The 24900-nt window shown below is 47.5% G+C and overlaps 1 protein-coding gene across 6 annotated transcripts in view; it reads right to left on the bottom strand.

Annotated features, from left to right (window-relative positions):
- Positions 1–218: 218 nt before the first annotated feature.
- Positions 219–24900, bottom strand: part of LITAF (lipopolysaccharide induced TNF factor) — a 98568-nt gene continuing 73886 nt past the window's right edge. For 4 of the 6 annotated variants that reach the window (XM_054242627.2, XM_009009200.5, XM_009009202.5 and 1 more), the window contains 3 exons: positions 9972–10196; positions 6458–6614; positions 219–1911 (listed from right to left, as the gene is read on the bottom strand). In XM_054242627.2, coding sequence (XP_054098602.1) covers positions 1803–1911; positions 6458–6614; positions 9972–10191 — 486 coding nt within the window. In that variant the 5' untranslated portion in view covers positions 10192–10196 and the 3' untranslated portion in view covers positions 219–1802. Of the gene's footprint in view, positions 1912–3850; positions 3986–6457; positions 6615–9971; positions 10197–24900 lie in introns of those variants that run through there. The other 2 variants (XM_078344749.1, XM_054242628.2) reach the window with 2 other exon arrangements.

Raw genomic sequence — 24900 nt, 5'->3', positions numbered from 1 at the left:
CTATTGGGTTCCAACAGCCGCATGCTCAAATCTGACTCGTTAGCAAATCCGCCCAACTCAACATCGGTCATCTTGAGATAGCAGGATATTCAGCAAGTCTGAAGTTTTTCATCGGGAAGAATTTTTCAACGTTACCGAGCAAATAAAGGCTCTTTGTAGCAACAGCTGGAAATGCAACCTGAGAGCCCTTTCTACACATCCAAAGAAATCATCAGTAGTTCACTGAGTGAACCAAAGACTTTATTTTTCAAAAGCAGGTAACACCAAAGTGGTATCCATATTCATTGCAAAATGATCATGACTGCAATTTTCCAAACACATAAAATAAGGGGGATCAATGGTTACCACGATCATGTTCAACCAATTATACAGATGTTCGTTGAAGATCTAGGTTTTATTTCTACATGGTAGTATTCACGTGAGTTCCTTATGCTTAATTATTATCAAATTGGAGCTTTTTCTTGACTTTAAAGACAACACAGCAGCTGGCTTGCTGCTTGGGTCCTGGAAATCAGGTCTTCGGATGTTTTACAACAAACCGTGTCTCTGAAAACTAAAATCAGACTTTAGATTCCTCTGAAAGAGTTCTGGTTCCTTCTGACACCAGGGTACCCGGACGTGCTTATCTTTCAAAACCCATCGCCAGGGACCCAAAAGGGATCCCACTTTCAGAGTTCCATGAAGGTGTTTAAAAACCAGATTATCCCCAAGTAAAGGCAGAGGATGAAATTATCCATGTCTTTTTATGTATTTTTTTTTTAAGTGAGACTACATGGACAAATGGGAAAATGACACCAATCGGACGATTACAGAAAATGTTAATAAATCCTCCTCTTAAAATTATATTCAGGCCAAGCACAGTAGCTCACGCCTGCAATCCCAGCACTTTGAAGGCCAAGGCAAGAGGATTGCTTAAGCCCAGGAGTTTGAGAACAGCCTGGGCAACAGAGTAAGACCCCATCTCTGTTTAAACAAAAAAAAAAAAAAAAAGAAATTCTGTTCAAAAGTATTTCAGACCAAAAGGAGGTAATAAAAACTGTTCATATAATTATGAGAAAAAATCCCTGCATGGAAGGGGTGCTGAAGGTCTGACACATAAACCGGGGGCGGGCGGGGGGGTCGGAGCAGTGATATAAATCCAGCCCTATTTTTTTAGCATGCGTTTATGACCTCGTGGATATATCTGTGCTGGGTGTTAATAACCCCTCTTCCTCGTACTTAAAAAAAATTAAGAAATTAAAGTGAATCTGTGTGCTAATGAAGTCTGCAGTTACAGAGTCTAAAAGCCAAGCCTGTAAAGTCTATAAGGCAAGATCTCTGTCATCAGGGATGGGAAGAGATGAGTAAGATAATGGTAGGCACTAAAGGCTGCCTCAGCCAAGCTCCAGGCAGAACAGCCTCCAGAATAAGGCAACTGTGGCTTCTCAGTGTGAGACCACTGCCAGAAAGGCCCACGGAGGCAGGAAAAAGAGCCACTGATGGCAGATCACAGGAAGAGACTCAGACAGGGCAATGATCACAGTTAGATGGGAGGACTCAGGGTCACAGGGAGGCAGAACTGATACTTGGACCGACACGCAAGGGGAATGTCTTTGCAAGTCCTACGCACAACTCCAAGCAGCAATTTCTGGGGTTTGGAGGTTGGTTAGTTTTGCGACATTTTCCCCCCCAAAGGAAGACATGAAGGTGGGCCCCCTGGAGAGGTGAGACCACTAGGGCAGAACCTCCACCAGGCGTGAAGCTGGATGAGTGGTGGAAAGGACTCCCTGCGGCACCCGGCTCCCTCCACTTCTGGCTGAGTCCTACAAACGCTTGTAGGTGCCCAGGAGAACTCTGCAGTTGGGACAGTAATGGTCCACGTCCTGCAGGGCGTCCACACAGAAGGGGATAAAGCAGCAGCCCGCTATGCACCTGGGAGAAGAGAGAGAGACACAGGGAGCACGTTACTGACTATAGCAGGATGGATGCTGGCTTCCAAAAACACAGGTTCATGTCCTTCTTTGTAAAAAGGGTCTTTGCCAGCGTAATTAAGGATTTTGAGATGGGATCATCTTGGATTACCCAGGTGGACCCCCAAAACTTAATGACCTTAGAAGAAAAGGAGAGGACACGGCAGGGGGTGGGGCGCAGAAGGGGATGTAAAAAAAGAGGCAGAGATTGGAGTGATAAGGCCACAAGCCAAGGAACACCTGGACATATCAGAAGCTGGAAGAGGCAAAAAAACAGTTCTCCCCTGGAGCCTTAAGGGGAGGGTGGTCTTGCTGACATTTTGGTTTTGGGGTGTTTTGTTTTTTTTTTGAGACGGAGTCTGGCTCTGTCACCCAGACTAGAGTACAGTGACACAACCTAGGCTCACCACAATCTCTGCCTCCCAGGTTCAATCGATTCTCCTGCCTCAGCCTCCTGAGTAGCTGGGATTGTGGGTGCACGCCACCAAGCCTGGCTAATTTCTGTATTTTTAGTAGAGACAAGGTTTTACCAGGTTGGCCAGGCTAGTCTTAAACTCCTAACCTCAAGTGATCTACCAGCCTTGGCCTCCCAAAGTGCTGGGATTATAGGCGTGAGCCGCTGCACCCAGACCCTGCTGACATTTTGATTTTACACCTCTGGCCTCCAAAATTATGAGAGTCAATGGCTGCTGTTTTAAACACTAGGTGTGAGGTCATTTCTGATAGCGGCCCTAGGAAATTAACATGCCAGCCACTGCCAAGGCTCCTCCCACAGACAGAGCCCCTCTGGGCATTATTTAAATCTTGGGTCATTTAGGAATCTTTCAAAGTCTTAGATGGGCTTGGTGAACTTTTTCTGCAAAGGGACAGACAGCATATCTTTTAGTCTTTTTATTGCTGGGTTTTGTTTGTTTTTGCAGAGATAAGGTCTCGATAGGTTGCGCAGGCTGGTCTTGAACGGCTGGCCTCAAGTGATCCTTCCACCTCTGCCTCCCTAAGTGTGGGATTACAGGTGGAAACCACCACACGCCCCGACTTGATGTTGCCACTACTCAGCTCTGCCCTTGTAAAGAGAAGGCAGCCACAGAGAATCCAAAAACCAATAGGTGTGGCTGGGTCCCCGTGAAACTTAAAACAGGCACCTGGCTCCCGGGCCGTTTTGCCAACCCCTGTCTTCCTAATCTCTTTTCCATGTGGACAGGCTGCTTCTTACCGCAACCGAACAGAATCCCCCAAAAAACGCCTCTTAACCTTCATAAAGCACCATTGGCACACACAGGCAGGAATTTCATACAGCCTGACAAGCAGTGTTTGCCAAAAATGTAGTTAAAACTCAACCTTTTATAGGAAGACGTTGCTTTACATAAAGCAGAATTTGGAAATATTCTCATGAGGAAACTATCTAATGAAAGAAACTTCCTCCTATTGCCCAAGCTTTCCAGAGCTCACACAGGGTGAGCAGTCAGTCCGCTCAGTGGGAATCTTAATCTACGGCTTACAGGTGCTGGCACAATTCCAGGCAGCACACACATCTTTATCCTCAGCTGCCCCCGAGGTGGGCGTTATTAACCCCCTGTCACCTGCCATCTATAGATGAGGAAACCGAAGCACAGAGACGTAAAGTCCCTTGCCTATGGCCACACAGCAAGTGAGAGGCAGGATTTGAACTCACTGTACCATGTTTAAGGAAGGAACAAAGGGATGGAAAGAAGGCCTGCCTCAATTTCTAAAGCCAGATGGGCAGCGGCTAATACTCAATGTAAGCTTCTATTCTGCAACAATCCCAGCATTTTGGGAGGTCAAGGCAGGAGGATTGCTTGAGTCCAGAAGTTCAAGACCAGTCTGGGCAACATAGTAAGACCCCCACCTCCACACACAAAAAATTTAAAAATTAGCTGGGAATGGTGGCACACACCTGTGGTCCCAGCTACTCAGGAGGCTGAGGTGGGAGGACTGCATGTACTCAGGAGGTCAGGCTGCAGTGAGCTATGATCCCACCAACACACTCCCACCTGGGCAACAGAGCAAGACTCAGTCTGAAACAAAACAAAACAAAACAAGTAAGTTTCTTTTTCTCTTTTTGACAGAGTCTCACTCTTGTTGCCCAGGCTGGAGTGCAATGGCACCATCTCGGCTCACTGCAACCTCCACCTCCTGGTTCAAGCGATTCTCCTGCCTCAGCCTCCTGAACAGCTGGAATTACAGGTGTCTACTACCACACCCAGCTACTTTTTTGTATTTTTAGTAGAGATGGGGTTTCACTATGTTGGTCAGGCTGGTCTTGAAACTCCTGACCTCAGACCATTAACCCGCCTCGGTCTCCCAAAGTGCTGGGGTTACAGAGTGAGCCACCGAGCCCAGCCAAATAAGTTTTGATTCTGTCTTTCCCTGATTTCAAAGATAAAAATTAGTTTTCATACAAATATCCAGAGGTGATGGACTTTCTTTTTTTAGAATTTTCTGCCCACGGAATGAAAACAGCAACTAACAGCAGAGTCCTTTGGGCAAGAGAGGGAATCAGGTGCCCAGAAAGCCGTTCCATCTCCTTCCTTCTTTATTAAATATATGATCTCAAGGAAATTAACTAAACACTCCAGGACTCTGAGCCTCTTTTTGAAGTTAGGAAGAGAAATATTGTTCCTTCTCAGCCTCAAGTCACCAAAGGACAATGTGGAGGAAGATGGCGCTTGCGTGAGGCTCCTGAAACTCACAATCATTTCCTTCAAGGAAAAGAACAGAGCCCGTTGGGGTTTTCTGAGTGGCTCACGTGGCCAGGAATAAGGAAGTTACTTGTACCTGCTTTGTGGGAAACAAAAAATTAATTGTTTTTCTCAGATTTTTCTCCCAGAACAGAAACTATTATCTCTTTAAACATAATACCCTTGGTGCCAACCTAACTATTTACATAATTCCCCTACATGGGCAATGGGAAAAATACTTCGGGTCATAAAAGGATAAGAAGTTCTGAAGTAATTTCTATGAAGAATTTTAACGTACAGATTGCTTAAAGCTTCTCTCAGGCTCGAGCAAACATTATTATTTAGGTCATGAAATTCTAGAAGAAAAAGGAATCCCTCAGGGTACTGCCCTATACACAGCTGCCAGCAGCTGCGAAGCTTATCCCTACAGGCAGGGAGTGGTTTCGGCAGGTAAGCAAGAAGAAATGACGGAAGAACCATTTCTGGGGGCTGATATGCTTAAGAGCAGCGGAGACGACTTGGCCTCCCAGGGGGCATTTTTGGTCAGTTTAACACTGGGGAGCAGGTGCTTCTGGCGTCAGGCAAGTGGGGGCCAGGAATGCTGTTCAATATCCTACAATGCACAGGATGGCCCTTACAACAAAGAAATGTCTTGGTCCAGGCGCAGTGGCTCACACCTGTAAATCCAGCACTTTGGGAGGCTGAGGTGGGTGGATCACCTGAGGGTCAGAAGTTCGAGACCAGCCTGGCCAACATGGTGAGACCCCCATCTAAAAATACAAAAAAATTAGCCAGGCATGGTGGTACATACCTGTAAGCCCAACTACTCGGGAGGCTGAGGCAAGAGAATCACTTGAGCCTGGGAGGCAGAGGTTATAGTGAGCCTAGCTAGTGCCACCTCACTCCAGCCTGGGCAACAAAGCGAGACTCCGTCTCAAAAAAAAAAAATGTCTTGGGCCAAGCGCAGTGGCTCACACCTGCAATCCCAGCACTTTGGGAGGTCAAGGGGGGCAGATTACCTGAGGTCAAGAGTTCTAGACCAGCCTGGCCAGTGTGGTGAAATCCCATATCCACTAAAAATACAAAAAATAGGCATGGTGCATGGTTGTGCACACCTATAATCCCAGGTACACAGGAGGCTGAGACAGGAGAATCGTTTGAACCTGCGCAGTGGAAGCTACAGTGAGTAGAGATCATGCCACTCCACTCTAGCTGAGCAACAAATCCAGACTCTATCTCAAAAAAAAAGGCCGGGTGCAGTGGCTCACGCCTCTAATCTCAAGACTTTTGGAGGCCAAGGTGGGCAGATCACTTGAAGTCAGGAGTTTGAGACCAGCCTGGCCAACATGGTGAAACCCTGTCTTTACTAAATACAAATATTGGCTGACCATGGCGCCTGTAGTCCCAGCTACTTGGGAGGCTGAGACAGGACAATCGCTTGAACCTGGGAGGTAGAATTTGCAGTGAGCCGAGATCATACCACTGCACTCCAGCCTGGGTGACAGAGCAAGACTCCGTTGGAAAGGGAAAGGGAAAGAGAAGGAAAGGAAGAAAGGAAAGAAAGAGAAAAAGAGAGAAAGGAAGAAAGGGAGAAAGAGAGAAGAAGAAGGAAACAAGGAAAGGAAAGAAAGAGAGAAGAAAGAAAAAGAAAGAAAAGGGGGGAGAGAGAGAAAGAAAGGGAATGAACGAACTGTCTGGCACAATGTCACTCTGGTCCAGTTGAGAACCACCCCCCCGGCCCCCGCCACCGCCCGCAGCACCCAGAGAGAAGGGCAGGAGGTCTTGGGGCCACACAGGAGGCAGACTCACCCCAGCAGGCACAGGCTCCCGCAGGACAGCCAGGTCAGAGCACCGGCGTTATAGGACAGCTGACTCACGATCATCTTGTTGCAGGAAGGACAACACATCTGGACAGGGCGGTCGGCAAAGGAGATGGGCTGCTGCACATAGACCGTCTGCACGGCAACTGATGGAAGGGAGAGGGACAAACACAAGCTGCTCAGGAAACACGGCCACAGCATTCGCTACAGAACAAAGAGGGGAACGCAGGGACGCCGTAGATATTCTATCTGTATATCCGTGTTCACAGCACGTGTCCATCGTTTGGCTACCTAGGAGAGCCAAAGGGGAAGGGACTCACGTGTCCACTGACGGACGAATGAATTAACACATCAGGGTTTATCCATCCACTGAGTATGATTCAGGCTCATAAGAGGGCTGGGGGCAGTGGTTCACACCTATATTCCCAATATTTTGGGATGACGAGGTGGAGGATCACTTGAGACCAGGAGTTCAAGATCAGCCTGGGCAACATGACAAAACCTCATCTCTACAAAAAACTATAAAAACTAGCCAGGCATAGTGGTGCATGCCTGTAGTCCCAGCTACGCAGGAGGCTGAGGTGGGAGGATCACTTGAGTCTGAGAGGTTGATGCTGCAGTGAGTCGTGACAGTGCCACTGCACTCCAGTCTGGGCAACAGAGCGAGACTTGGTCTCAGAAACAAATAAATAAATAATTGTAACCCGTCTCACACTGCGTCTAGCAGCTCCTGATAAACAATCCCCTTTTTTTACACAGATCCTTTGTAATTTCTGGCTCCCAATGATAAGGGAGAGTTTATCATGCCAGGAAATGCAGGCCAACTCTGTGAGACAACAAGCTCATGAACTGTGTTGACGTAAGAAATGAAATATTAAATAATGCCGGGAAGACACAGCTAAGTGAAAACATCTGTGGACATTCACAAGAATCAGAAGAGAAACCAGGCCGGGCACAGTGGCTCACATCTGTAATCCCAGCACTTTGGGAGGTTGAAGAGGGTGGATAACCTGAGGTCAGGAGTTCAAGACCAGCCTGGCCTACATGGTGAAACCACATCTCTACTAAAAAGACAAAAATTAGCCGGGCATAGTGGCACAGGCCTGTAGTCCCAGCTACTCGGGAGGCTAAGGCTAGAGAATCATGTGAACCCAGGAGGCAGAGGTTGCAATGAGCTGAGATCATGCCATCACACTCCAGCCTGGGCAACAGAGTGAGTCTCTGTCTCAAAAAAAAAAAAAGGAAGAGAATCCAGGGTGATGAAAATCATTAAGCACTTCAGTTGTTAAGTTCATATTTTTGTCAAAGCTACTTCCTTCTGTTCCTTTTTACATTGTTAGAATGCCATTTATATAACCAATGGAAACTAACGACTGCCTAGAGTTAAACTTAGAAATACTCATAGAAAGACCCTCCTTCCAGAAAAGTAGTATTGCATCATACTTTAGCATTTATGTTAATTTTTTAAAAAAAATTTTTAGAAGCAGAGTCTTGTTCTGTCTCCCAGGCTGGAGCACAAGGGTACAGTAATAGCTCACTGCAGCATCAACCTCCTGGCCTCAAGCAATCCTCCCACCTCAGCCTCCCAAGTAGCTGGGACTACAGTCGCAAGCTATCACACTCAGCTACTTCTATTTTCATAGAGACAAAGTCTCACTATGTCACTCAGGCAGGTCTCGAACTCCTGGCCTCAGGTGATCCTCCTGCCTCAGCCTCCCAAGTAGCTGGGACTACAGTCGCAAGCTATCACACTCAGCTACTTCTATTTTCATAGAGACAAAGTCTCACTATGTCACTCAGGCAGGTCTCGAACTCCTGGCCTCAGGTGATCCTCCTGCCTCAGCCTCCTCAGTAGCTTCGATTACAGGTGTAAGCCACTACGCCCAGTTCACACATTTTATTAAGTGTTTTGGGGGTTCAAGAATAAGTTACTCAGGCCAGGCTCCATGGCTCACATTCATAGGATTATCAACTTTGGGAGGCCAAGCGTGGTGGGAAGATCGTTTGAGCTTAGGAGTTAAAGATCAACCTGGTAACATAGTGAGGCCGTTTCTACAAAAATTTAACAATTAGCCAGGTGTGGTGGTGTGTGCCTGTAGTCTCAGCTATTCCAGAGACTGAGGTGGGAGGATCACTTCAGCCCAGGAAATCCAGGCTGCAGCGAGCCATGATTGCACCACTGCACTCCAGCCCGGGCCACACAGTGGGACCCTATTTAAAAAAAAAGAAAAAAAAAAAGAGTAAGTTATTTATTGATCACAGCATGGCTCATCCTCTTCCAGCTCAAGGGGTCCTGTAACTTGGACACAACAATAAGAGTTCACTTCTATGCAATAAGTACTCTGTATTTGGCACACAGCACTTCTCGTGTTAACAACCCACTGATAGTGGTAAATAGGTATTCAATGAAACCTATTTTACAAATGGGGAAGCTGAGGCACATGAGGTTAGGTAAACCCAGGCAGTCTGATTCACCGGACCCCTCTGAGCTAAAGATTTCTCCCAAAACTGCTTGTGATACTGAAGCAGCGACATACCGGGGAACACTTGGGCAGAAGGAAGCACCAAAGGACAGGGACCATCTAGTCACTCAAAAGCAAAAGAGCAACTTGCATTGAGGGTGAGCTGGCGTGAAAACACAGTCACACATTGCTCAGGACACTTTCTTCTCCCTGTTCCTACCTTGGCCCTGGCCTGGGGGCAGCAGTTCTGCATCAGACCTCAGCAGGAAGGGTGGGGGCCCTTAAGACACAAACTCCCATTCTCAGAAGAAAGTCGGTTGTGCCTCCGTGAGTATGCCAAATGATTCGAACGCGGTGATAATGGCGTTCTAGTGAACCCCAAGGTAATTTTCAGAGAATCAGTGTGTCAGTATGTCCAGCTCTCTTATTCTTTAAATCTCTATTTTAAAGTTTAACTTCCTTGTAATTCCAGTAAACAGCCTTCTCCACTGGTTCATCAGTAGTTCACATCTGTACCCACCCCCGATCCTGATCACCCAAACACCCACCCTGCCAATCCAGCTCGGACCCCTGTTCAATGGGGATTAGTCTAGTTCGTGCAGTCTAACTCTAGCCAGTAGGGGACAACACAGCAGCAGAGATGACCCCCGTCAGGCATAAGTACCCCACCCCGCATTGTCCAAGCGGTGGCCATCATTGCTCCGTCCATTCGCCCTCACCCTTCTGTAGAAGTAAACTACCTTGCCGAGTTTACTCGTTCGAGTATGTTCGAGTGCTATCTCTTTTTCAGCATCGAAATTTTACTTATAACAGTGGGAAAGATCCTAACCACACTTTATTATGGAAAGGCCATGAGTCTCACTAACATGGAACCTAAAGACTATTTGTGAAATTTCAAGGTATGGGGGAAAACTGGAACATAATGGCACTTCACTTAGACTGTGGCAGGGTCCCTTCAGTCACCCTCCTGATTCCCACTCTCCTGAGTCTCAGGGTGGACAACCCAGGAATGGTAAGGGGGGCCTAGGAGGCCACACGTACTTGGATTGTTATTGGGGACGGGCACTGGCTGAGTGTAATACGAAGGTGGGCTCATGCCTTTCCCGTCAGGCCCTGCCACAAGCCCTGTGGCTGGCCCAGGCATGGGAGCCGGAGGCGTGGGGTAGTAACTGTGAACAGCCACCGTCTCTTCATAGGATGGAGGTGCGGATGGCACTGAGGAAGGCCCAGTGGCCGCCTGGTAAGGTCCTGGAACCGACATTTTACCTGAAACAGAAATTGAACATACCAGGTAAGAAATTTAATTGATCTCTGCCTCCCTCTCTTTCTCACCCAAGTCTTTAATTTTCTTTCTGGCAAACAGAAAATGACTTCTATCCAGCTTTGTCCAAAAGCCAGGAGGGGGGTTAATGTCCCTTCAAGACCTCAGAATTCTTATCTTAAGGGATTCCCTAAATAAAAATCAAAAAGTAAAGAATTATTACCAAAAATCACCAAAACCTAGGAAATCTCAAGTGAAAACATCAACCAAATACGGGCAGTTTCTTCTTCACATCTTAAACCATTACCAACGACCTGCCTATCTTCCACATCTGGTGCTGCTGTTCTTTTTTAAAACCACTGTGGTTTTCACTGTTTCAAGTAACAGAAAAGACAAAGGCATTCAAAAAACCACCACAAACAACCGCAAATAGCAAAGGGGCCAGATGCCACCAAATGCCCATTGTATGGTGCTATTTAAATAAAGGTCAGAAATAGGCAAAATGAGTCCATGGGACACTTGCTCTTGGGAGAGGAAGAAGAATCTGGTATGAGGGGGTGTTTGCGAGGGGCAGGTCCTGTTCTCTTTTTTCATCTGGGGGCTGGTTACAGAGGTATGCTCAGTCTGTAAAATTCTGAGTTGTTCAATTAAGATGTATATCCCTTTTTGTATGTATGTTATAGTTTTGTTTTTTGTTTTATTTTTTTGAGACAGGATCTCACTCTGTTGCCCAGGCTAGAATACAGTGGTACGATCTCGGCTCACTGCAGCCTCCACCACCTGGACTCCGGTGATCCTCCTGCCTCAGCCTCCCAGATAGCTGGGACTATAGGCATGCACCACCACGGCCGGCTAATATTTTTATTTTTATTTTTGTAGAGACGGGGGTAGGTCTCATTTTGTTATCCAGGCTGGTCTTGAACTCCTGGGCACAAGTGATCCTCCTGCCTTGGCCTCTCAATGTGCTGGGATTAAAGGTGTGAGCCACCTTGCTCAGCCTGTGTGTTAAAGCTTTTTAAGAAGGAAATACACATAGACTCCAGTTCCCATCTTGAAAAATGAGCACCAGAGTAGCCAGGCACACATTTTCTTTTGTGAGGGCAAAGAAAGGATTTCCCTCCAGCCCTGGCAGACTTGCTGCTTGCCTAGAATTTCACCCTGCACCCAGAGTGTGCTTCTGTCTGATGTTCCATGCTCCAGCAGCCACGGGGCAGCTGGAGGCAGACACAGTGCTGTTCTTTGTGTGGCTGTTTTTCTAACCGGGCAGGTTTCAGGCGGCCTTAGCAGAGCCATTCAAACCTGTCTCGGGAGAAATGGGAAACCAGGCTCCAGGGCAGCGAGCCACAGCCCAGGGCTTGGACAGGCTGGCCGCCTCTCCCCTCTCCCCACACTGTCTGCCTCATTTTCTAGAACTCATGGGAAGCCAAGGCAGCAATTAATCCCACTGCAGGGAGAAGCATAGAGTCTTTCTCGGAAGCCCTGCAACTAAACCAAGCCCCAAAGAGGAGACCTCTGGCAGAACCAAAGGAAGGGCATTCACCTCAAAGTGTAAATAGTGACCAGGTGCAGTGGCTCACACCTGTAATCGCAGCACTTTGCAGGTTGTTGGAAAGACAACCTGAGCCCAGGATCTCAAGACTAGTCTGGGCAACATGACGAGACCCTCATCTCTAAAACAAAAGGACTGGGGGGGTTCATGCCTGTAATCCCAGTACTTTGGAAGGGTGAGACAGGATGATCACTTGAGTCCAGGAGTTTAAGCCCAGCCTGGGCAACAAAGTGAGACCCTGTTTCTACAACAAATCAAAAAATTAGCCAGGTGTAGTGGCTCACACCTGTAATCCCAGCTCTTAGGAGGCTGAGGCAGGAGGATTGCTTAGTCCTGGGAGGTTGAGGCTGCAGTGAGCAGTGATGACGCCAATACACTCCAGCCTGGGCAACACAGTGAGACTCTGTCTCAAAAACAAACAAACAAAAAACAAAATTAGCCAGGTGTAGACGGAGTGAACATGATAAAAAACAAGTAAGTAAAGATGGGTTGGGCGGTGTTTTAGAAAGCTTGGAAAGTCCCTTGGAATACACGTGTTCAAGACTTCATTCTATCAGAGAGCTGTACAACAGAACCTCCTGTGATGATACAAATGGTCTCTATCTGCTGCCCAGTATAGCAACACCAGTCATTTAGGGCTGTTGGGCGCTTAAAATGTATCTTGCAGCCAGGCAGAGGGGCTCGTGACTGTAATCCCAGCACTCTGGGAGGTCAAGGCCTCTTGGGAGTTGGATCTCTTGGGCCCAGGAGTTCAAGACCAGCCTAGACAACACAGTGAGACACTGTCTCTACAATATTTTTTAAATGAAAAGAATTAGCCAGGCATGGTGGTGCACCCTTGTGTTCCCAGCTACCCAAGAGGCTGAGGTAGGAGGACCACTTGAGTCTAGGAGGTGGTGGCTACAGTGAGCCATGATCATGTCACTGCACTCTAGCCTGGGCGACAGAACAACACTCTATCTCTAAAGAAAACAAAAAAATTAGAGTGAGAAACTGAATTTTTTTTTCTTAGCTTTTTTTCATCTTTTTATTTGCCAATGAATTTTTACTTGTATTTAACTTTAAGCAATTTAAATGTTAAAAACTAACAATTCAATTATTGGGAGGTGTTTATTTAAGTCTGGGACAACCTGGATAGATGAATCTACTTTTTCAATAGTGAATTTGATGAACACTGATTAGACCAAAATGTTTTTGATGAAAATTTAGCATTCAATTTGGTACAGAATGTCAATGTAAAATATACCCTGGGTTTCAAAACTTAGTAGGAAAAAATGAATGTAAAATATCTCATTAATAATTTCTTTTTTTTTTTTTTTTTTGAGACAGAGTTTCACTCTTGTTGCCCAGGCTGGAGTGCAATGGCATGATCTCAGCTCACCACAACCTCCGCCTCCTGGGTTAAAGTGATTCTCCTGCCTCAGCTTCCCGACTAGCTGGAACTACAGGCATGTGTCACCACACCCAGCTAATTTTGTATTTTTAGAAGATGCTTCTCCATGTTGGTCAGGCTGGTCTTAAACTCCCAACCTCAGGTGATTCGCCCACCTCGGCCTCCCAAAGCGCTGGGATTACAAGCGTAAGCCACCGAGCCTGGCCATTAATTTCTTATATTGATATATTAAAATGATCACAGCTTAGATATATAAAGTAAAATGTATTGTTAATTTCATCTGTTACTTTGTATCTTTTAATTTGTGGTTACTAGGCCAGGCGTGGTAGCTCACATCTATCATCCCAGGAATTTGGAAGGCCGAGGCAGGTGGATGGCATGAGCCCAGCAGTTCCGATCAGCCTGGGCAACACAGGAAGACACGGTCTCTACAAAAAAATTTAAACATTAGCCAGACATGGTGGTGCACCCCTGTGGTCACAGCTACTTGGGAGACTGAGGTGGAAGAATCACTTCAGCCCAGGAGTTCAAGTGAGCCGTGACCGTGCCACTGCACTCCAGCCTGGGTGAGACTCTCTCTTAAAAAAATTAAATAAAATGAAATAAACAAAATAAAAAAGAGGCCAGACACAATAGTTCACACCTGTAATCCCAGCACTTTGGGAGGCCGAGGCGCGTGGATCACCTGAGGTCATAAGTTCAAGAGCAGCCTGGCCAACATGGTGAAACCCTGTCTCTACTAAAAATACAAAAATTAGCCAGACATGGTAGTGAGCACCTGTAATCCCAGCTACTCAGGGGGCTGAGGCAAAAGAAATCGCTTGAACCCGGGAGGTGGAGGTTGCAGTGAGCTGAGATCGCACCATTCCACTCCAGCCTGGGCAACAGTGTGAGACTGTGTTTCAAAAATAAATTAAATCATGGTGACTAGGTGCAGCGGCTCATTCCTGTAATCCCAGCACTTTGAGAGGCTGAGGCGGGTAGATCATGTGAGGTCAGGAGTTCGAGACCAATCTGGCCAACATGGCGAAACCCCATCTCTACCAAAAATACAAAAATTAGGCGGGTGTGGTGGCGAGCACCTGAAATCCCAGCTACAAATTCAAGTGATTCTCCTGCCTCAGGCACCTGTAATCCCAGGAGCCTGAGGCAGGAGAATCACTTGAACCTGGGAGGCAAAGGTTGTCGGGAGGCAAAGGTTGCCATGAGCCAAGATCATGCCACTGCACTCCAGCCTGGGGCACAGAGTGAGACTCCATCTCAAAAAAGAAAAAATGTGGCTGCTAAAAAATTTTAAATAACCGAATGAAGCTTGCTTTCTGCTCCTAATAAGCAGCAAAGCTGTGAGCCATGGGAGTCACAGAAGGTTATAGAGAAGGGGAAATGCCCAACCTCAGAAAAGACAGATGAGACAGAAGGTCTGTAAGAGGAGCAAGAAGCAAAGCAGACAAGGCCACAGGAGCAGGAGGGCAGAGGCGGGTGTAAGAGATTGCAGGAGGCATCTGTGAAAATAGGCTCGGGTTTAACACCAAGACTGACGTCAGGTGTAAAGTGGTTTGAGGCATGTGGCCAGTTTCCTCCGACATACAGGAACAGAAATGCAGAAGTCCCAGCTCGCCTCTGAAGTCAGCTGACATCCCTCCCAGATGGCCCCAGGAAGCCCCAACATCTGCTTCTGGCCTTGTCAAAACTTCCAGCAAAGGGAACGACAGGGCACCTTGGGGCTCTGGAGGGACCTATATCTGGGTTGAACATTGAGGACTCGCCATCACAGCCCCACACTGACCTCCATGATTTATGATGAAAACTGACTCATATAGAAACTTACAATACTAGAAAACACCAGTGTGTACAGAAACCCTCAAGTAGAATGGTTGATAGGATTGGTCGCGATTGCCGAGGAAATGCTTTGAGGGAAAACAAGGCCTGGGGCATCCTGAACCTCCAAGAAGCAGTGACTGAACTGAGCAGCAGCGCAGTTCCTGCAAAACCACAGCCTCTCCTCCCAAAGCAAGGAAATTGCATTTTTAAAGAGTCAACATACAGGTGTGGGGGATGGGAGGATGGAAGCTTTCTTTCCATGACCTTTAAAGGACGGGTGGGGCCCAGTTTCTGGAAATTCAGACCTTGCCCTCCACTTCTCCCCCTTTACTGAGACTGTCTTTCATGTGGTCACATCTGATCTGGGCCTTCGAGACACTGCCACTTTTGAGCATTGCTTTGAGATCAAACAGCCACACAAACACATTTATAATTCTGAAAAGAACAAGAGCAACAGGCTAGAATAGTAAAAAAGACTCATAACCACTGGAAGCTTGCTTTCTTTTTTTTTTGAGAAGTAGTTTTGCTCTTATTGCCCAGGCTGGAGTGCAGTGGCACATTCTTGGCTCACCACAACCTCCGCCTCCTGGGTTCAAGTGATTCTCCTGCCTCAGCCTTCCAAGTAGCTGGGATTACAGGCATGTGCCACCACGTCCAGCTAATGGGTTTCACCACGTTGGCCGGGATGGTCCGATCTCTTGACCTCGTGATCCACCCGCCTTGGCCTCCCAAAGTGCTGGGATCACCCACCTGTCCAACCACTGATAGCTTTCTAAATAAATGCCACAGTCTTCCCTCAGGTCTCAAGGCCAGGAAATGCCACTATAGTTAGTGCCATTTTGTTTTCTTGTTTTGCGTCTTCATTTCAAAATTTGGCTTATCTCCTGGGATAAGAGGCTCACCCACCAGCCATCCCCCCCATCACCCCCCCACCCCGCAACTATGAAACTCTTAGGAAGAGCAATTAGTCCCCTCACCCTAAACTCACACACACACACTCTCCACAGTGTCTTTTTTTTAAAGGCTGGGCACAGTGGCTCACACCGGTAATCCTAGCACTTTGGGAGGCTGAGGCAGGCAGATCACAAAGGCAGAAGTTCAAGACCAGCCTGACCAAATTGGTGAAACCCCATCGCTACTAAAAATGTAAAACCGGATATGGTGGCACATGGCTGTAATCCCAGCTACTCAAGAGGCTGAGGCAGGAGAATCACTTGAATCTGGGAGGCAGAAGCTGTAGTCAGCCGAGATCTCGCCATTGCACTCCAGCCTGGGCAACGGAGGGAGATCGTGTCTCAAAAATAAAATAAAATAAGAAAAGAAAAAAGAAAGAAACAGGGTCTTGCTCTGTTGCCCAGGCTGGAGGACAGTGGCATGATCATAGCTCACCGCAGCCTAGAAGTCGTAGATTCAAACAATCCTCCTGTCTCGGCCTCTGGAGTAGCTGGAACTACAGGTGTGTGTCACTATGCCTAGATAATTTAATTTTTCCTAGAGACAGGGTCTTGCTATACTGCCCAGGCTGGTCACAAACTCCTGGGCTCAAGCAATCCTGCCTCAGCCTCTCAAAGTGCTGGGATCACAGGCATAAGCCACCAGGCCGGCCTCTCCACAGTGATCCGGGGAGACAAGAGCTTGCCACTGCCCTCCAGCCTGGGCGAGAGCAAGATTCCATCTCAAAAAAAAGAAAAGAAATTCTGAACACTTTTGAACAGGTGGCCCCACGTTTCCATGCGGCACTGGAGCCCAGAAATTAAGCAGCCAAATGTGACCACTGGTGACAGAAAAGGAAAAGGAGGCATTTCTGATCCATGGAGAATCTGGATCTGACAGGCCCAGCTGTGGAATCACTTTCACATCTATAAATATGCCACTTGGCATATCTTGGGGTCCCTTTTCGCCCAAAATTTTCCTTACTCCAACTCTCAACAATATTATTCCCGAGGAATGGTGGATCACATCTGTAATGCCAGCACTTTGGGAGGCCGAGATGGGCGGATCACTTGAGTCCAAGAGTTTGAGACCAGCCTGGGAAACAAATTCAGACCATGTCTCTACAAAAGATACAAAAATCAGCCGGGCGTGGTGGCAGATGCCTGTGTTCCCGGCTACTCTGGAGGCTAAGGAAGGAGGATCACCTGAGCCCAGGAGTTTGAGGCTGTAATAAGCTACGATCATGCCACTGTAATCTAGCCTGGATGACAGAGTGAGACCCTGTCTCAAAATAAAAAGAAAAGAAACAGTAGGGGCACAAAATCATACATAAAAATAATCTTCCTAAAAAATTTTAAATTAAAAAATATATATTAGCCAGACATGGCAGCACACACTTGTAGTCCCAGCTACTCAGGAGGCTGAGGTGGGAGCACTACTTGAGCCCGGGAGTCTGAGGTTACAGTGAGCTGTGATCATACCACTGTACCCTAGCCTGAGCGACAGAGTGAGACCTTATTTCTAAGCAAAAAATTATAATAACTTTTTTTTTCTTGAGACAGAGTCTCACTCTGTCGCCCAGGCTGGAGTGTAGTGGCATAATCACAGCTCACTTACAGCCTCCGCTTCCCAGGCTCAAGCAAGTCTCATGCCTCAGCCTCCCAAGTAGCTGGCACCTGCCAACACCACCAGCTAATGTTTGTATTTTTTTAGTAGAGATAAGCTTTCGCCATGTTGGCCAGGCTGGTCTCAAACTCCCAACCTCAGGGAGTCCAAGCCTGTCTTGGACTCCCAGAGTGCTGGGATTATAGGCGTGAGGCACCATGCCTAGCCAGAAATTTTTTAAAAACAGAAAAACCACGAAACGAAAATATATCCTCAGTAGAAGCAACACATTTGAACTCTCGAGGGATCAGCTCTCTTTCTGCCTCCCTAATACATGAAAGTTCGTTCACTACACACTGTCAGCACATACTTGCGATGATGCAACGAAAAAAATACCTGCCAACGATGGGTTCCAACTCATTTTGTCACTGGGCGCTTTGCAATTCAAAGTGACCTGCTTCTTAGTAAACAGGCAACTGACCCTTACCAATCAGCTGAGGGTGGAAAGTCACAAAACTGTCCTCTCATATCCGGGAAAGGGGAGAGAGCTCAGAATTTCCCCAGAGGCAGAGTGCCCAAAGCTTCGTATTATTTACTGCTTCAAGGCCTTATCAAAAGACAAAGGACTGGGGGGTGTGTTTGTCAACCTAGAGAGCATCTCTGTCTTGGTTTTTTTGTTTTGAGACAGTCTCACTCTGTCACCTAGGCTGGAGGGCAGTGGCACAATCTCTGCTCACTGCAACCTCCACCTCCCAGGTTCAAAGGATTCTCCTGAATCAGCCTCCTGAGAAGCTGGGATTACAGGCACCTGCCACTAAACCCGGCTGATTTTTTGTATTTTTAGTAGACACAGGGTTTCACCCTGTTGGCCAGGCCACTCTCCAGCTCCTGACCTCAAGTGATCCACCACGCCCGGCCTCAGTTTAATTAATATCACTCTGTTAAAAGCGGAGGCAAAAAACCCAGGAATCCCCGAAGCCACAATGTCAGAGCCAGCGATCATCCGCACCCTGAACTGATATTAAAGCATTGATCTTGAATCCTCAGAACGTGGAAGTGAACTCCACAAGGATGTCAATTTCAGCAACAGATCTGCTTCTAAACAATTCAGCCTCAAGAGCCTCAGAATTCTCTGGAATAGGCCAGTGTCAGCTGCTACTTCAGCAGGTGCTCACCCCAAGGTCCTGGAAGTCATCTTACTCCTTGCTCACCCAAGCAGGGTTTCATTCAATGTTTGAATCAAGCCTGCCGATTAAAATTCTGCCTTGAATTTTGAATCTTTTTTTTTTTTTTTTTTTTTTTTTTTTTGGTTAATGGGGAGATCAAAGGGGAGTGTAATGGATAAGCCTCACCCTGGGAAAAGTAAGTATAAACTTGAATCCTAAATGCAAAATCAGACTTTGGGAAGTCTGGGGTGGCCAGCCTACCAGTTTTATCACTGATCATTTAGGCTACAAGACAGCACTGGTATGAACCTTGAAAGCTACAGATCGAAGGATTCCATTGAGATGAAATACCCAGAATAGGTGAATTCACAGCGACACAGAGTGGTGTGGGAGGAAATGGGGTTCTTTTGGGGGTGACGAAAATGTTCTGGAACCAGATGGAAGCTGATGGTTGCACAATCTTGGCTCATTGCAACCTCCGACTCCCAGGTTCATGAACTTACTAAATGCCACTGAATTGTCTTTTCTTTTGAGATAGAGTCTCGATCTGTCGCCCAGGCTGGGTGGCACGATCTTGGCTCACTGCAAACTCTGCCTCCTATGCTCAAGTGATTCTCTGCCTCAGCCTCCCTAGTAAACTGGGATTACAGGCGCTCACCACCACACGCAGCTAATTTTTGTATTTGTATTAGAGATAGGATTTCATCACGCTGGCCAGGCTGGTCTCAAACTCTTCACCTCAAGTAATCCACCTGCCTCAGCCTCCCAAAGTGCTGGGATTATAGGCATAGGCTGCCACACCCAGCCTTGAATTATTTGCTTTTAAATGGTTATCTTTATGTGATTTTCTTTTTTTTTTTCCTCTATTTATTTTTTTCTTTTTTTTTCTACCCTTTCAGTGGCTTCCAGTGATTTTCACTTTAATAAAAAGGGGGGAAAAAAGACATTTGTGGAAATCCCTTACCTCACTATCCAGAGCCAAGACCCTCAAACTTGAGCCTCTAAGCTGGCCACTGCTCTCGGTTCAGTCCATCCCAGGCCTGTTTGTCTAAAATCAAGCCACATGGGTCTAACACCCCTCACTGTGCTCTAGACTAGCGTAACTTCCTGGTCCCAGTTGGTAGGGACTGAGGGGATTCCCAGGATGCACTGGTGTCCCCACCAACCACGCAGTCTCTCCTGTCACCTCCCGCCACACCTGCCTTGCTTGGATGTTCCCAATATGTCACAGGCATGCTCTTTCTTCTGCCTGCCTCTTTCCTGACGGGTCTGGCAAATTCCTCTCTGCCCATCATATCCCAGCTTGCACGTCACCTCCTCCAACAAGTCCCCTCTGGCTTGCTCCAGGGAGAATTCATTCCTCTTAGAGACTCTCTATGTGGTGCAGAGGTCAAGGGCACAGACTCTGGAGCCAGATCCCCTTGGTTCTTCCAGGAGCCCCCACGCCCCAGGGCATGACTTTAGTGCCTCAGTTTTCCCATCTGTAAAATGGGCACACTGATAGTTTCTTCATAAGGTGCTTGAGAGGATGAAATGAATCCATTTGCAAAAAGGACCCAGAGCAATGTGGAACACAGAAGTACTCAGTGCATGTCAGCTGTTACTAACTTGTGTTTGCTGTACTTGTCGTCTTTCCCTAAGAGCAGGAATTGGCACTGAAATCTACACCCCTAGCACCTAGAAAGAGGACCAAAACGTTATGGGTGCTTCATAGGGTGACCCACTGTCCCATCTGCCTTGGACAGAGGGGTTTTTCTGGATGTGGAACATTTGGTGCTAAATCCAGGAAAGTCTCAGGTAAACTGGGACAAGCTGGTCACTTTGCTACTTTAACAGTTTGTAGAAAGCAATACCTAGGTATGAAAAAGAACACCAAGTCCCAATCTGGAATGGCATCAAGATTTGGGAGCAGGCCGGACATGGTGGATCATGCCTAAAATCCCAACACTTTGGGAGGCCAAGGCAGGAGGATCGCTTGAGCTCAGAAGTTCAAGACCAGCCTGGGCAACATAGAGAGACCCCATCTTTACTGGAGGCTGAGGCAGGAGAATTGCTTGAACCCTGGAGGCAGAGATTGCAGTGAGCCGAGATCACGCCATTGCACTCCAGCCTGGGCGACAAAAGCGTTTGTCTCAAAAAAAAAAAAGATGTGGTGGCACATACCTATAGTCCCAGCTACTCAGGAGGCTGAGATAGGAGGATCCCCTGATTGCTTGAGCCTGGGAGGTTGAGACTGAAGTAAGCTATAATGGTGTCACTGCATATCAGCCTGGGGAACAGAGGAAAATCCTACTTCAGGGGGAAAAAAAAGATTTAGGAGTAGATATAAACAAGCAGAAATGAGGCCAGGCGTGGTGGTTCATGCCTGTAATCCCAGCACTTTGGGAGGTTGAGGCGGGTGGATCACGAGGTCAAGATATCGAGACCATCCTGGTCAACATGGTGAAATCCCGTCTCTACTAAAGATACAAAAAATTAGATGGGCCTGGTGGCGCGTGCCTGTAATCCCAGCTACTCAGGAGGCTGAGGCAGGAGAATTGCCTGAACTCAGGAGGCGGAGGTTGCGGTGAGCCGAGATCGCGCCATTGCACTCCAGCCTGGGTAAAAAGAGCGAAACTCCGTCTCAAAAATAAAAAAAACAAGCAGAAATGAATGAGAGGGGCTTACTCCACTAGCCCGAATATAGAATCTGAGAAAACGGTATTTGTAAAGGAAGATGTTTACACAACCACAAGCCTCCACACAGATGGGCTCACGGTTCAGCTCAAGGTAACAGGAGGATTTACGGTGCAGATGCCAGCACATCACCAAATATGCTCAAGAACTGGAATCCCTGAATAGAGCCTGGGGGCCTTCATTTCCTCCAGGATTCCTGGGAACGGTATGTTGTTTCTCAACAGGGCACCCTGGGATGTTCAGGTAGGAAGAGATCAACGTGGACAGGCCAGGCGCGGCAGCTCACGCCTGTAATCCCAGCACAGTTCAGGAAGCCGAGCAGGTGGATCACCTGAGGGCAGGAGTTCCAGAGCAGCGTGGCCAACACGGTGAAACCCCATCTCTACTAAAAATACAAAAATTAGGTAGGGCATGGTGACACGCGCCTGGAATCCCAGCAACTCGGGAGGCTGAGGCAGGAGAACTGCTTGAGCCCAGGAGACGGAGGCTGCAGTGAGCCGAGATTGCGCCACAGCACTCCAGCCCAGCTGACACAATGAGATTTTGTCACACACACACACACAAAGTGAGTGGTCAGAGGTTTTAAAGGGAAGTGTGGGGGTGTGCGCACACAGACAAGATGAAGTCAGAAAGAAAATCTGCCGCGGTCTCCAAACCTCAAGACTGGTTCATTTTTTTTCTCCTCAGTGCAAGTTTATGGCACTGCTAGAATCATCACTCAGCAGAAGGGACCCCTTGCTGGCCAGCATCCATTCCAGTCCTGGTTCTGGCTATGGAAGGATGTCCAGAGGGCAGTTCCAGGCCGGGAGCGGTGCTCATGCCTGTAATCCCAGTACTTTCGGAGGCCGAGTTGGGCGGATCACTTGAGGTCAGCAGTTCAAGACCAGCCTGGCCAACATGGTGAAATGTATTTTAGTTTCCACTAAAAGTACAAAAATTACCCACGCGTGGTGGCACACCCCTATAATCCCAGCTACTTGGGAGGCTGAGGCAGGAGAAGTGCTTCAACCCAGAAAGTGGAGGTTGCAGTGAGCTGAGGTCATGCCACTGCGCTCCAGCCCAGATGACTGAGTGAGAATCCATCTCAAAAAAAAAAAGGTAGTTCCAGCAGGCCATGGTAGCTCACACCTATAATCCCAGCACTTTGGGAGGCCAAGGCAGGAGGAAGGCATGAGTCCAGGAGTTCAAGACAAGCATGGGCAACACAGTGAGGCCCCATCTCTACAAAAAATATAAAAATTAGCCCAGAGTGGTAGTATGCATCTGCAGTCCCAGCTACTTACAAAGCTCAGTGAGGAGGATCACCTAAGCCTGGGAGGCAGAGGTTGCAATGAGCCATGTTTGCACCACTGCACTCCAGCCTGGACAAAAGAGCCAGATGCTGTCTCAAATAAAAAGAGAGGGTAGTTCTTTCCCCTGTATTATCCATTCAGAATCTTGAGTCACGAGCAAGCTCCCCAGACCATTAAACTCAGAAATAGCTGTCACTCCACACTCATCACCTGGTCCTTGGGGTGGCCCTAAAGCTATTTGTTCAATGGTGATAAGGTATCATCTACTCCCCAGAAATGACACTGGCCTTTTTCATGGATATCAAGCAGATTCTGAGCCTCTAACTTGCTGGTACCCAAAGATGTCACAACATCAACAGCTCCAGCCAACAGGTGTGTAGAGGAAAGGGGACATGGAGTTACCACCGTGCAAGTGGCTCTACCCTCAGTGCTAGCTTGTGACACTGAAGGGACACCCTCGTTTTTTTTTTTTTTTTTTTGAGACAGAGTCTTGTTCTGCTGCCCAGGCTGGAGTGTAAGTGCCACGATCTCAACTCACTGCAACCTTCACCTCCTAGGTTTGAGCAATTCTCCCACCTCAGCTTCCTAAGTAGCTGGGACTACAAGCATGAGCCACCAAACCCAACTCATTTTTGTATTTCTGTATTTTAGAGACGGGGTTTCACCATATTGGCCAGGCTGGTCTTGAACTCCTAACCTCAAGTGATCCGCCCAACTCAGCCTCCCGAAGTGCTGGGATTACAGGCGTGAACCACTATGTCCAGCCTGATACTGTTGTCAAAGGAGTCTCAGGGCCTTTTTCCTCCCTGACCCCATCCCTTTCTGGTGAAATGGCCAACAGGCAGGCAGGGCCCAAAAGGGAAGGAGGAGGGAGGACCAACAGTGCCCAAGCCTGAGAACTGCCCTTAAGCAAATGAACAGGACATGGGGGCTTCCAAGCAGAATCCCATCAGGAATTGGCCTGGTGGGGAAACTGAGGCTACTGAGCCCAGAGATGATACAGGCTAGACATCTCTGCCTGCTGCCCAAGATACATTTCATGTTTTTAGCAGAAGTATCACTACTGCACAGGCTGGAGTGTAGTGGCGCCATCATAGCTCACCGCAGCCTCAAACTCCTGGGCCCAAGCCATCCTCCCACCTCAGCATCCTGAGTGCCTGGGATTACAGGCATATGCTACCATTCCTGGCTAATTTTTAATTTATTTCTTTTTAAGATGGAGTTTCAATCTTGCTGCCCAAGCTGGAGTGCAATGGCGTGATCTCAGCTCACCGAAACCTCTGCCTCCTGGGTTCAAGCCACTCTCCTGCCTCAGCCTCCCAAGCAGCTGGGATTACACACATGCACCACCATGCCCAGCTAATAATTTTTATTTTTACTTTTTTTTTTTGTAGAAATGAAGTCTTGCCACATCACCTAGGCTGGTCTCGAACTCCTGGCTTCAACTGATCTTGCCTTAGCCTCCCAAAGTACAGGGACTACACTAAGAAAATTTAACATATGGAAATTTCAGAAACACCTCTGTGTGCCCCCCTATTATTTACAAGAGTCACAGAGTCACCCATAACCCAGGGATAGCAGGAATGGCATGGACTACAGTCTGGCCCACTGAATACCCAAGTTACTCAGAGTGAAGAGAAGACATAGATGATGGTCAACAGGCAGAGTATGAACAGGAGAATGAAAGGGGCTAAAAGAAAGGGGACAATGGAGTGGGGCGCAGTGGCTCATGCCTATAATCCCAGCACTTTGGGAAGCCAAGGTGGGTGGATCACTTGAGGTCAGGAGTTCAAGACCAGCCTGGCAAAACTCCGTCTCAACTAAAAATACAAAAATTATTCAGGCGTGGTGGTGCATGTCTGTAATTCCAGCTACTTGGGAGGCTGAGGCAGGAGAACTGCTTGAACCTGAGAGGTGGAGGTTGCAGTGAGCTAAGATCATGCCACTGTATGCCAGCCTGGGCAACAACAACAACAACAAAAAAAGTTAAGATGGTGAAATTTTAAGGCAGGTCAAGTCTTTAAGAGCAGAAACTCTAAGACCCAGCCTCCTTGGTTCAAATCCCAACTCTGCTTTCTAAGTTGTGCAAACTGGGGTCAGTTGCCAAATTTCTCTCAGGTTTCCTCATCTGGAAAATGGGCCAACAATAGTACTTATACTTCAGAGGGCTCCTGTGAGAATGTAGTGAGCAAAATATACCCAGAACATTGGCTATGCAGATTATTATTATATAAAAGAATAGCTGTCATTACAGAGGAGAGTAAACCAGGGAGG

Source organism: Callithrix jacchus, chromosome 12 (genome assembly GCF_049354715.1).
Source record: "Callithrix jacchus isolate 240 chromosome 12, calJac240_pri, whole genome shotgun sequence".
Classification (NCBI taxonomy): domain Eukaryota; kingdom Metazoa; phylum Chordata; class Mammalia; order Primates; family Cebidae; genus Callithrix; species Callithrix jacchus.
This window is presented reverse-complemented; position numbering and strand designations above follow the sequence as displayed.